The 13,610-nt window shown below is 37.1% G+C and overlaps 1 protein-coding gene across 18 annotated transcripts in view; it reads left to right on the forward strand.

The window, feature by feature from the left end:
- The window catches only part of ptprk (protein tyrosine phosphatase receptor type K), a 117,739-nt gene that overhangs the window by 82,524 nt on the left and 21,605 nt on the right, over nucleotides 1-13,610 (forward strand). For 14 of the 18 annotated variants that reach the window (XM_037086215.1, XM_037086218.1, XM_037086224.1 and 11 more), the window contains 6 exons: nucleotides 73-145; nucleotides 359-481; nucleotides 1,324-1,398; nucleotides 1,724-1,760; nucleotides 9,130-9,265; nucleotides 13,283-13,312. In XM_037086215.1, coding sequence (XP_036942110.1) covers nucleotides 73-145; nucleotides 359-481; nucleotides 1,324-1,398; nucleotides 1,724-1,760; nucleotides 9,130-9,265; nucleotides 13,283-13,312 — 474 coding nt within the window. The remainder of the gene's footprint in view (nucleotides 1-72; nucleotides 146-358; nucleotides 482-1,323; nucleotides 1,399-1,723; nucleotides 1,761-9,129; nucleotides 9,266-13,282; nucleotides 13,313-13,610) is intronic. The other 4 variants (XM_037086222.1, XM_037086231.1, XM_037086233.1 and 1 more) reach the window with 1 other exon arrangement.

The following is a 13,610-nucleotide window of genomic DNA, read 5'->3' on the forward strand; positions in this document are numbered from 1 at the left end:
TTTGTGATGTGTGTGTCAGTTAAATGAAAAAGCTCCATTAATAACGTATTTGAACTGTCTTCTTGTCTGCAGTGCATACCAGATTGTAGTTGAGGAGGTGAATCCTCAGCGGACACGTCGTCAAGCTTCCTCTGACTGTTACGAGGTGATTATTGTTCTGTTGTACATACATTCAACAAGCCATGCCTTTACAACCTGTCTTATATACACTTATTTGTTTGCTAGCATACATTCTTAAAATTTTCAGTTAAAAAGAAATCATTTCATTGTAGATATCTACTCTTTCGTTCTATGCATCATTGATTTTGAATGATTTATAGATATATTATCTTTAAGGTGAATATATCCTCTTTCCCAGGTCCCAGTTTCCTACCACAGTGCGTCTAGCGGTGGATCTCCATATTATTATGCCGCCCAGCTGTCCCCAAGCAACCTGCCTGAGCCGCTCCCCTTCACTGTGGGAGACAACAAGACATATCAGGCAAGCCCTTTTTATCTCAACAACATATTCTGTAGGTAGTGCTGCAGAAATGTCCAAATGATGAATCAGATAGAAAACATACTGGAAGTATACCTTTAAGAAAGGAAAACTCACAGAAAAGAGGAAACAAACAAGGAGGAAATTAAGACTGAATTATATTTGGTTTGTTATAATATCCTGTAGTACAAGGAGTTCCATGCTTATGGTTAGCTAAATTAATCCAAAATGTTAATTTTGTGACAGGATCCTGATTTGCATTCAAATTTGGCACAATTATCATGAGCTATACACAAGTAGAATTTCTATGTTTAAGTACGTACAGTAGTTGAGTACTTAGTGTAGTAAATGAACATAAATGCCTTAGCAGAAACAAAAAGAAATGTGTTTCATGGTCACGGCTTTTGATTTGATTGAACTGAAATATGTAAAAGGAATAGTTCAACCTTGTGGGAAATATCCTTGTCTTCTTACTTTTGGCATTGTAGATATGCAACGGCTAATTATCTTTCGTATGTTTTGGATTTTGTACATTCGAGGTATACCCTGTTAATTTGCTACCTTGAAATATTGTTCATTATACTTTTTTGTAATTTAGCTTTCTGCTCGCTATATGCTCATATTTAGCATACATGAGAGTGATATCGATCTTCTTATCTAACTATCACCAAGAAAGCAAAAAAAAGCATTTTTCTCAAAATGTTGAACTTGTCTTTTAACAATATTTAAGACAAAAAAGAGACAAACCTATGGGACAGAAAACACATCCTTCACAGAGCTAATACAGCAAATCTGTCTGCACTCACTCTCATATGAAGTTGCTGATCTTTCTTTTAACTCCCCAGGGTTTCTGGAATCCTCCATTGGCTCCGAGGAAGAACTACAACATCTACCTTCAAGCTGTGAGCAGCACAGAAAGGGTAAACAAATAATATTCATGTAAATACACACCAGCTCTCACCTGTCAGCTGCTATGAGTAAATAGTTACACTGTATGTACACATTTAAAGAGACCCACTAATTATACTAAAACTACATTACAGCTTCAAGCAGTTACGACATCTGAGACTAAAACACATATTACATACTACTTCAAACTACAGAATATCTGTGAACAACTGAATGTGCACCACTTATGTATGTATAATATTAAACTTACAAAGTCCAGTTGGTTGATGTTATAGTTTGTTGAGCAAGAACTTGGGACTCATGTATCGCGCTTATTGTGTCTTTTTTTCCCTTTAGGAAACAAAGACACAGTGTTTGAGGCTGGCGACTAAAGGTAAGATCACACTGTGAATCACACTTAACCTTGAGACCTCAAAAATAGGGAGGATTTTGAAAACAAAACCCAAATTCCTAACAAAACCTCCCCAAGGATATCTTGAGGTTCGGAGACTTTTAAAAGTGCAATGATATCAAACTGTACAGAAAAAACCAACATTGGCACACTCAAATCTTTAGCCTTCAGCATTTATCTCTATTGTTGCATATTCTTATTGTGTTTATTATGAACTTTTTATATTCAGTATTAGTGTGTTTTCGCTGTCTCTGTAGACATTGTGTCATTAATTTGCAGTCCATCTTACTTAGCACTACAGTTCCCTTGATGTTAAGCCACACAGATTCAACTGATTGACACAGGTGTTTCGTATTAAGGCTAATCAAGTGATGCTCTTTTAACCTGTTGTACTACAACAACCTCTTACTGCCTGTTCAAGCCTTCAAGAGGTTTTCAGACCAAAAGCTTTTGTACATTTAACTGATTTTTTTCAGTCCTAGTTTGATGTTTTGTAGCTCTAGCAACTCAGCTAACTTTGATACAGGTGAGCAGCGCTTTTATCCCCTGTTAAAGAATGACTATATAAAGTGCATTGCAACAGCATTTTTATGTTAAATACTTTTAATTTTGCTTTTAGCTCTCAGGAAACAATGCAGAATAATTTGCTCCTCTAACATGAACTAACAAAAAAAAACAAAAAACCTTTTTGTGAGGAATGGGAATTTTTCTTTCCATATTCTTAAGTATGTCTTTTTCCTCTTAATTTTTTTTGTCTGTCTCTCACTAACTGAGGAGTACAAGGGACCACAGGACAGTAGACTACATGCTGTACAGTGCAGGACACAGGTTGTGAAATCTAAAAGGGGAAAAAGGCTTGAAAATTTGTCAGAATGAAAGATAAATGTGACCCAAGGTGAAGACTGAGAAAGGGCAATGAAAGTCAGGAAGGTTGACAAGAATGCTCTCACTGTTGATACCATTTTATTATAAAAAAAAAAGACATCAGATAAATAATAATAATAATAATAATGATGATGATGATGATGATGATGATGATAATAATAATAATAATAATAATAATAATAATAATAATAATAATAATAATAATAATAATAATAATAATAGAGTAACTATTTTGATATATTTATATTCTGTTGTTTAGTTGCCTACCATCCCTTTGATGGTCAATGATAATCTGACATGGTTTTCATGCTCATCAAGTTTGTTTTGGCTGATATTACAGATTATTTGGTGCAATATAACTGTGTTAGTAATCTGATCACCCCCGTGCACTGTTTTGAGGGTAAACTCAGACAATCATGTATTTCTGCATTATAAGTCTTAGTGGAGGTAATGTTATTTTTTTCTGAAAGAAAACATTCATGTTATGTGTTTGTGTGTGATTTTATCCCCACACAGTCTAAATGTCATGTTTTTACTCGCAGCCATATGTTGATAGATTATCAGACCGGTCTTAAATGAGGAGTTAATCCCCCGGCAACCACACACACATAGTGTACACACAGTGTTTTGAGGAAAGATTTTTAGAAAAAATGCAACTGATGGATCAGAGTTTAGCTGTGTGGAGTAAGAACGAGGATAAACAGAGAAATACATTACCATGTTTTCGATGAAATTGACAGTCCTGGTGGTTGCTGGGGGCTTTTAAAGAGCAGAGAGGGCATTCGAGGCAAGACAGAAGTTAACTAACAGATGTCACTGTGAAACTTATATTAAGACAATGCTTTACTTTTATTAAAAGTAGTTACGCAATTTTATGTTTGAATATACCATCAATGTATTATCTATTGAATATGTGCTACTTTGCTGATGTCTAGTTCAGAAATCTGAACTAAGATAAACTAAATCTGTTTATGGGACATTTTAATTGCACTAATCTGAATGTAATGGACGCAGTGATCAGGTACTAGATTGTAGATGATAATGTTCATAATGGTTGTGTTGCTTTTGGAAAAAAGAAACATTCTTTCAAGTGAAGTGATTAATAACTTGTATGTTAAACATAAAGTACATGTAAAAAAAAAAATGGCCAGTGCAGTTCCTCAGAGCTAGAGGCAACCTGTTCAGATTGCTCATTCTCTTCAACCAACAGGCCAAAATGATGAAGTGATAGATAAAGATGAATCAACATAAATGTAGTGTGCCAAAACATTTGAGTCAATTTTTGAGATAAAACGACTAATTCAGAATGTCATATTTACCAAACATTATTACAAATGGCGTGATAAACACAGGCTCATACCACTTCTGCATCCTACTGCAGTATGAGTGTTAAAAACATAAAGCAAATTTAGTAACTTTCTGAACTTAGCTGATGGTCCTTGTTTTGACCTTCTGGTGCCACGGGATCATAAAACTACTCAGTAATAGTGACATAATTTTTAGCACAATCAGCCACAGAGTGATTGTATAATTAATCATTAAGGCTGATTGAGTTGTGAATTTTTACAACCTGTCTAGGGACCGCCATAGTAAACTAGCTCAGGCGATAAATACACAAAGTCTTGGAAAATGTGTCATAGTCTTTTAAATTGAGATATATCAGTCCGCTTCCTGATAAAACAAAGCCCTCCTGCTGATAAGCGTTAACCTATTTTTTCCTGAGATAACAGAGTTTAATGTGACCAAGACATGTAAGCCAGTGGTCTCATAGGAAACTGATCCCATGGGATAGATCAAAGGTGTGGTGCAGTCCCTCCAGTGCCTGTACGGTGTCATGTTTCCCCTCCAAAATGAGGGAAAATGTGGGAAGTTGCTGTGTTTCCAGTGTCATCATATTTCAAAAACTGCTGGTGCTTGCAGTAACTAGAACAGGTGGTTAAAAGAGATGACACCCCGTCTCTGTAGCCTGAGGAGGTCTGACTGAACCTGAAAGACTTATTTTAGGCTATTCCTTTTTTTTTTTTTTTTTTTTAATAAAGCAGGAAAACACACTAATGGACGGCGAGGTCAGATGACCGTCCCTTCCCCTCTCTTCTGTCCGTCCCTCTGCATGTGCGCTCAACCGTGAATACGGAAGGGAGGATTAAGTGATGGTGGTCCTATTAGGTCATCTGGGGTATTGTGTATTGTCACTGCTGCCTCAGGGTGTTTTGTGTGTTTGCGGCTTGCTGTGTGGGTAAGTTGTGAGCGTGAGTGTACTTACTGACCTGGATAATTTTTTACAGACATTAAGAGCTACTGCCGACATTATGAGGTCAGACTCAGAACCCTGTTGAGATGTTGTTTGACAGTGTGGCTTTGATGCCCTTTGCCCATCGATTTGTGGTTTGATAGTCATTAAAGAAACAATACGTGTGTTGTGAATTTGAGCCATTAGCCAGAAAATCATGAGGTAATGTTTTATAAAGTCATAAATGCAAAATGATTTGGAGTCATGGCGCCACCCTTGTGTAACATAAAACAATTGTATTTATTTGTTTTATTTTGCTCAGTAAAACAAAGCAACAGAAACACAACAACAGAAACAACACAAAATACACTGGTCACTAATAAAGATTGGACCTAGCATCGTTTTAACAGCACTAGAACAGCCCAAGGTCAGTATTTAACGTGAACAAACTTTTTATCTTTTTAAAATAAACTTACAGGTATTATTGATCATCATCCATATATGAACGTGCACATTAAACACAAGTGTTCAGAAATGAATGCCACGTTCCACTGTTTTTGTGTCTCAGGGAAAAAAAGTACCTCTGGTGCGGAAAGGTGCAATGGAACGCCATCCAAGTTGGAATTCCATGTCGGAAAGCCCATGTAGCGCGAGTTCACCGACATAAGCACAGATTACATCACAGCAGTATGGCCAACGTGGTTAACAATAACTTTTTACCTCTTCATCACTTTTTTGAAGTGCCCTCAACTGTTAATTCAGCGGCTGTAGTTGCTTGTAAAGTTTGCAGATTTGCCATTCAGACACCTGTTTGCAGCGAGTGTCCATGTTTTCCTGAGTAAACGCACTTTAGACATTGGAATTCGGAAATACTAACTCAACATTGCCACTTGCCAATGGAACACACCATTCCATGTCTCAGGGTTTAGGGAATAAATGCCACAGAAAAGAAAGGAAGTCGGACGGAGTTTAGAGAGGTATTGTTGAGATTGTTCTGAAAATAAGGAAAATACAGAATACCAAAGGTTTTTCTTTCAAAGCAGCATATCAGCGAGCACATCACTGCTCATGCTTCAACCACCCATCTGAGTCCTGTGTTTTACTGAAATACTGTTACATAATGACATGGGGCTGGTCAGGGGGCATTTTAAAGATCTCAGTGGCAGAAACGTTGTATAACAAAATAAAATGTTAAGGTCAAAAAATATTGAGAGAGCTAAAGAGAGAGAGGGAGATTACGTTGATCTTGTTGATATTTAGCATTAGAAGTGGATTATTGTTTGATAGATGTATTGCATTATGTTGAGTTTTGCGCATATGTCTTTGTGTTGGATTATTTGGATTATCATAATGCATCATAATGTTCTTACGTTGCAGTCCGAACTATTCTGGCATTATGGGATCAGATCGCTAAGCTTAGGAGCATGAAAACAGATGCTCACTCTCTTTCTGTTGACTTTTCCGTCCATGAGCAACAGGGTCGAGCCACCACTGCAGCGCGCACCGTGCCTGAAACATCATTTGTGAATTATATTCCCAAACAGATGAAATCAGGGAGTTCATTCAATTCTCTGAAGTCATCAGGAGCAGAAATGAGTCTGAGTACAAGTAATATAGGGTGACAGTGGTGCAGAAACATTGGACGGCTACAGTCAAATTGCATTTCACAAGCATTTCCCAATGAGAGCATGAAGCCGAGGATAACCTGAAATACAAAGAGACACGGTCAATTGAGCATTTCATTTTATTTGTGTATATATAGTCAGTATCTTTTCATCTTTTATGTTTTCTCTGGTGTGGTTGCAGCTGGGAGCTGGAGTAGGAGTAGTGAGTGTGCGGAGGGTTCACTGGTTCATTACATTTACCAGCAGGTGATTCAACAAAGTGAATCAGAAGCTGAAATCTGTAGTGTTTTTACTACAATTGACCCAGCTCCACAAGATAGTAAATTGCAGGGATAAACATTTTCAGCTCCCACTGATGCTCCGTTACTGCCGTGCCAGTGTCAGCTGGTCCATTTTATATCATCACAAGTGCTGGATGTGTTACCATGAAGGTTTAAACAGCTATTCATGTTTCACAGAGGGTGAATTTTAAAGCCTTCGGTGATCCCCCTGGCTTTTTATCTAGCACTATGTTTCAAACTCTCAAACTTCTCCCACCATGTACCACCTCAGAAAATATTAGCCTCTCCAAGTACCACCATTACGACCAGCGTTAAAATACAGGAGCACGGCCCTGTTTGAAAGCCTGAGTTGCTGTATCCAAAAGTCAAAGAACAAATGTGTTTTTGAAGCCAGACTTCAATAGTCACCACAAAACCGTTCTATTAAACTCTCCTGCTCACCAACAGTGAAAGCTTTCTTAGGGGATTTCGATACGGATTGGCGTAGAATTTGTTACAGACATTAATGCTCAATTCAAGATGAAATATTGACTTCGGTAGTCCCCTTACTTGTGATCTAGCACCACCATCAGGTCAGAATGGAATTTGCACAATGTTTTATTGACTTTTAGCTAGCATAAGTGTAGACTCTTCTAGTCTGTAATTTCTGTCTTGTTTCTTTCTTGTGGTGTCTCTAAAGTTTTTTCTGCTTTATGTCCAAATATCTGTACAAAACACAACTTCTAGATAGTTCAGATACGAGCTGTTTTGGCAAAGCGACTGCTGTGTGTAGAAGCAGCCTCTTAAATTCATCATCTTGATTGCCATCAATATTAATCAAGAATTTACTGTTAATCTCAATATCTCAATCTGCGAGCCGACTAAACTCCTCAAACAAAACTCCTGGCTATATTTTCATCATGACCGACAGTTACCATGGCATTTGTGTTGGCAGTTGTCTAGACTTTTACTTTATAGGGAATATTTAGAGTCTTGATATTTACCTGAACTTTAGCACAGGAGTGATTAAACATTTGTTTTTAAAAATGGTTCATGAGGATTTGTTTCCTTATCACAGACACCACTTTTCTGATGTGAGGGCATTTTGTAAAGACATCTGGAGAGAAGGCAAACACAATTCCTGAGGCTGCTGGGTGGCATAGTTTGCCAACCTTATGTGATGCAGAGTTGTGTAAATAGTTCGGAATATTGCCAAGTGTCTATTATCTGTAAAATAGGCTTACACTCAGTGCAAGGGAGCTGCGGAAGATTCATGGTTCCTGGTAAGCTTAGCTGACTGATGGGTCGCCACCCCAGAGATCTGGGTGGTTAGGCGCATTACTTACTAAACTTTTCTTTGTATGATATCATGCAGCTCTTTGACAAAAAAATAAAAATGCTCTCAGCTGAGGGATAAAACCCAGATGATAACGCTTTTAAAGCCAACTGCAAATGCTTGATCTCCTTAATTCATGCAGATAGATTTTTATCAGCAAATGTCAATCATGACATCGAATGATTTGTTTTGATTGTGGACAGTCGTTTTTATCAGACTGCATTTCATGTGAAAGCCTTCTCCAGTTGTAAGAACACTACAGTTGTAAGACAGCAAGAGTTGTTATTGAGTTGACTTCATATTATGCTGGCACGTGAAAGTAGAAATTGGGTTGCTGGCAAGAAACTCTTACCAAAGTCATGTCTTGTAAAGTCACTGTATTGTTTCCGTTGCTCCTCCTTATACTCAAATGCTGTAAACAGCTGTTTGTTTAAACACACTGATCAGTTATAAAACACATTAAAGTTTGGAAGAATGACTTCCCAACTCTGGACATGGAAATGGACCATTCAAGGAGCATGTGAATGCAGCATAAGCTATATAAGCTTGTCAAATAAAAAGAAACCTACTAGAAAACTGGACATTTTGTACATGTTGTATTCCCCAGATGGCAGCTTTTAAAAAACTTGGTTGCTTTCCAATAGCAGTGGCCACAATAATAACAGTACAAGAAGCAGTCTGGACCTCAGAAAAGCTTTTAGTACTTTAGTGAGTGATATCTCAAAGGTTGCCGTGTGAAAAAATCTTTTTTTCACTTCTGCTGTCGAGCAAACATTAACTCTGTAAGCGCACTCATGAAACACAAAACTATGTGAAAGTGTGAAATAAAACATCTACTTTTCAACCACTTGTGCAGCATTTCGAGATGTTTTCCCCTCAAATGTTCAAATTGTGCTGCTGAAGTGTCTCATGATTTTGATTATTTTTTTAAATTCCTAGTATTATGGAAGAATCAGTCGAGTGTTACAGCAGTTTAAACTGATATTGATGATGTTTCACTGTCATTATGCTGTAGGTGCTACAGAGGAGCCTGAAGTCATCCCTGATCCCGCTAAACAGACTGATCGGGTGGTGAAGATCGCTGGGATCAGTGCCGGTGTCCTTGTCTTCATACTGCTGGTGCTGGTAGCCATCCTATTGGTCAAGAAGAGGTGAGTGACAGCCACTAACCACTGCCACTGAAACCGCTTCGGTGGAAGAGTTTCATAAAGAGTGCAAATATGAACAACAGCACTACACACATACACAAATGTGCACCTGAACTCATTCTCCTGTCGTGTGTCAGTCCAGTATTTGCTATAGTAACACCATCTTCCATCCATCCACCATAAAACGTTGATCTCCCTTAAGAACCAGCTTGATAATTTACAGGAGTTTGTTCTGTTGTCATAAATAGCTGACGGCTTGTTTTTTTTTTCCAAAATCCATGTGACAATGTGGAATTTCTAAAATTAGAAAGTCCTGTCTCACAGTTGTGTGATTTAGTCCAAGAAAGATCTGATGCCGTGTTTTGCTTTTGTCTTGTACAGTACAGCTGTTGAATCAAACCAGACAAAACAAGCACTCAGAGCATCAGACTCAACTGAGAATGAGAGTGAGAAAGAGAAATACAGTGAAAGAAGAAGATATAAAAATGTTGTGAGATATGCCTTTACAGTGTTTGATTTTGTTTGGCTAAACTGAACTTATATTTTCTGACTGCTGAATACACAGAGGTCCAAAGTTAGCACACATACAAGTCTTCAAGTATAGTACACTAATTGCAGTTTCACCAATTTATCAGGCCGCTATGACTGCATGCTTTGTGTGTGCTACTTTTGTGTCTTTGTATATTAAGCAGTTCTGATGTAACAATAGAATGTATAACATAATATCTAAACCTAGAATGTGGTATCGAAGAGATAAAGGGGCACAAAGATGACACACTATATATAAAAGATTACTGAGAAAAGCAAACTGTAGGAAAATGGAGAGTGAAGGGTGGTCGGCGGAAGTTATGCTAGATGTGTGATCACAGACTCTAGACTAATAAAACATTTTTTCATTTGGATTCATACTGAAATGATTTAGAGAGCATATATTTCTTGGTTAGTATAACTTTGTGTACTAGAATACACTCTTAAAAGAGTTTGCATTGAAAGTGTATATATCTCATCTTTCACTTTTAGGAGAGCACTGCAAGGAGTCACAGTTGGTCTTGGTGTCACTTGAGCTGTTTTGGCCTGTGATGTGTTAGTTTGGTGCAGGGCTCCACCATGTGGAGGTTCACCACAGCTGCAACATGAGGATGCAGATGCAGTTTTTACAGAATCAGACTTTAAGAAGAAACATGACTCCAGTTTATGTTGCTCTCAGTGTACTACATAGAAATATACATACAGTTACAGGACATTACTCAAAAAACACTCCAGTTGTTAGAATGCTGTATCATTTCAGTACTAGATAGTAGTACACAAACATCCCCAAACACTGAAATACAAAGGTTATACACGGAATAGCTTTATTTTTTCCAGCTAAGACTCACCTCAAAGCATCATAGAAGGCAAGGCAAGTTTATTTGTTATGTACCTCTGACACAATGAAATTCAAAGTGCTTTTTTAAGACTTAGAAATGCTTTAGACATGAATAAAAATCAAAACAAATATTAATCGTTATAGATGGAACATCTATTTGAATGACTTGAATCAGACAAAAGCCACCAAATAAAAAAGTTTAATTATATGATGTAATATGATCACATCAGACATTTATTAAGCTGAAGGAGAGCCATCTTCATGATTGAAATGTAACTCCCCCAACTCAAAATTCCATTCATCAGGGTTTATCTAAGTAATGTGAGGTTACATGAGGATAAATTCTGCATTTGTACTTTTCAGGATGTGTGTGTGTGCAAATGTGTGCGCGGCCATTTATAAGTCATGATGTACACGAGTGTCTGTGTGTGATAATTAACTATTACTAAACATGTCGTTCCTCCTGTGACCTTTCAATTAAAATCTGGTGTTCAGAGAACCTAAGTGCCTCGTTAAATATGGAATAATTAGACATTTAATTTGCATATTCAGTGCTTCATATCACTCCTCAACCAAACTCAAACTCGGTTTGGTCATTGACCCCATGTATCTTCAAGAAATAACAAGAAATGTAGGATTAATTATCATCCACTGATGAAAATGTCTCTTTCAGGAACTCCTCTGAACATTAAAGTGTTACATCTTGCCAGAGGCTTTAGAGAGCGAGCAGGCAGTCTCTCAATTACAACCAATCATGATCTCGCTCAGCAAATCAAAAACAATTAGATTATAGTCAGTAATAAACTCATATCATCGGAAGGCTTTGCTCTCGCAGCCTCTAACCTCCATATTTTTGTTCTAATTCTCTGAATGAATTCATGTGATTCAACATTCGTGCTTTGGTGTCAAAGTGTAATTGTAAATGATAACCAAAGGACCTGAGCTGAAAATCAAGGGTAGAAATATTCTCTTTATTGTAGAAACTGTAACCGAGCAGTGTTTGAAACATGCTCACTATCAGCCAGAAGCTTGACAGTGTTTGATCTTTGGTTCGCTCTCAGTGGCCTGATAACTGTAACATGCTTTACCGAACATCATCACGGTCCCTTAAGAAATTTAGACCTTTTGATTATAGAAAATTACTTGTAGGTAATGTTTTATTAGGAGGCAGCTGTTTGCGACTGTGCACACAGAGCCAGGAAGATGAACTCCTGGCTCCACTCGAAATTAATCGGCAGATCACAAAGCTGTCTAAATATTATATTTATGTTATATTAAAATGTGTTTCACCAGTATGAACAGCTGTTTCAATAATTGCTGGAAATGGAAATTTTTAAGTATTATGTTTAAATATGTACATATGTAAATATATACATACTTGGTGTTTTTGTTTTTGGTCATGTTTTTAGGTTGATGATGAGAACATGTGAGACATTACTCAAAAGAAATGTCCCATAAACATTAACTTTATGTATTTTGAGCATATATAAACTTTCTATTTAATTACATTATATAAGTACTACTTAAAGTAGTTAAGTAGATAAACTTATTTTTCAACTAATGCAGTTTGTCCAGTATGTGATTGAAATGCTTGAAAAATGTGTTTGGTTGCAAATCTCTGCACTAGATATCAAAATGCCAACACTTTATCTTAACCATAATCAATAAATGGTGAATTTATAGTTAATTAAACTTGAGTTGATTGTTAGCATACTCTTAACAAACAGTTGGATGCTTTATAAACATGTTTTGATAAATGGTTCTTAAAGAAATACAGTGTTTGTTAACAGTAAAACAGCTGTTAACTAAATTTTCATCAACTTTGAATGTACCAGTTATTAATGATGGTAATTATAAAGCGTAAAGTGAGTCCTTAAAACTAGGTTTCAGTCATATTGTGTGTTTGTCTGGAGCTAAGACATCATTTGTGTTGAGCTGTGAAACTAAATGTTCACTCTGACATTTTTAGATTGATTTGTTAGAAAACTGTGACAACTGACTTGGAAAGGCTTGTCATACATGAATTTTAATGCCATCAGCAGCATTTGGTAGCTTTTCCACAAAGGTTTCTGGGGAGATCAATCTTCATTGTCATTGAACCTTTACAACTTTGAACAATACTGCATCTTTAAAATGGTGGGACATGATGACATCGCAGCAATGACATCATGCTTGCTTTGCAGGAAAGCGAGCTGCGTGGTGTCACAGATCAGATAGCTTTTTTTTTGTAAGTTTAGATTAATTGTTTACAATAAATGATAAGGAGTAATAAGGCTGATTAGGGCTGGAGATTTATATCAGGGCCGTCCAGTTAAAGTAAATGCAGCTTTAAAATAATGCATGAATCTTTTAAAGACACATCCTGAAGTAGAGAAGAGATGGACTGCATGTTGATAGTTTGTTGTTATTTTAGCACTGGATTTGCAAGCCCCCTTAGCTTGTTTCTTTAGAACACAGCTTGAGGTATTATTTTTAAAGAAATAGGGCCCATAGCCATTATAATAACCCTTGCATGACCCTCAAGTTGTAGCAGTCAAAAGGTGTTTTCTTCTGTTTCTGTTGTTGCTGGTTGGGACAGGACAGTATTGTCCTAATTTGCATATTCATGACCCTTGTGTCTCATTCTTTGCTTTCTGATTGGCTCACAACCCCAGGAGGACCTACTATTCATACTCTTATTACCTGTAAGTAAACAAACCAATCAACAATCAGCTCACCCAGCTGCTGTTATCTTAATGGGCGAACTCTTAGTGGCTAGTTGTTGTTATTTTTAAAGATGCAGTATACTTTTTTCAAGACAGAACACATTTTCAGCTCTGAACCAACCAGCCAAAGCCATCCTCATTGACGCCTTGCCAGGGTGGGGGTCAATTCACTCTCATGTCAGTCAGGTCAGGACTTCAGTGAATTCCTTCTCTTCAGCCATTTAGACGAACATTTTTAAATGCTTGGAAACTGAAAAAATGTTAATAACGAGAGAAT

This window comes from Acanthopagrus latus, chromosome 22, assembly GCF_904848185.1.
Source record: "Acanthopagrus latus isolate v.2019 chromosome 22, fAcaLat1.1, whole genome shotgun sequence".
NCBI lineage: Eukaryota > Metazoa > Chordata > Actinopteri > Spariformes > Sparidae > Acanthopagrus > Acanthopagrus latus.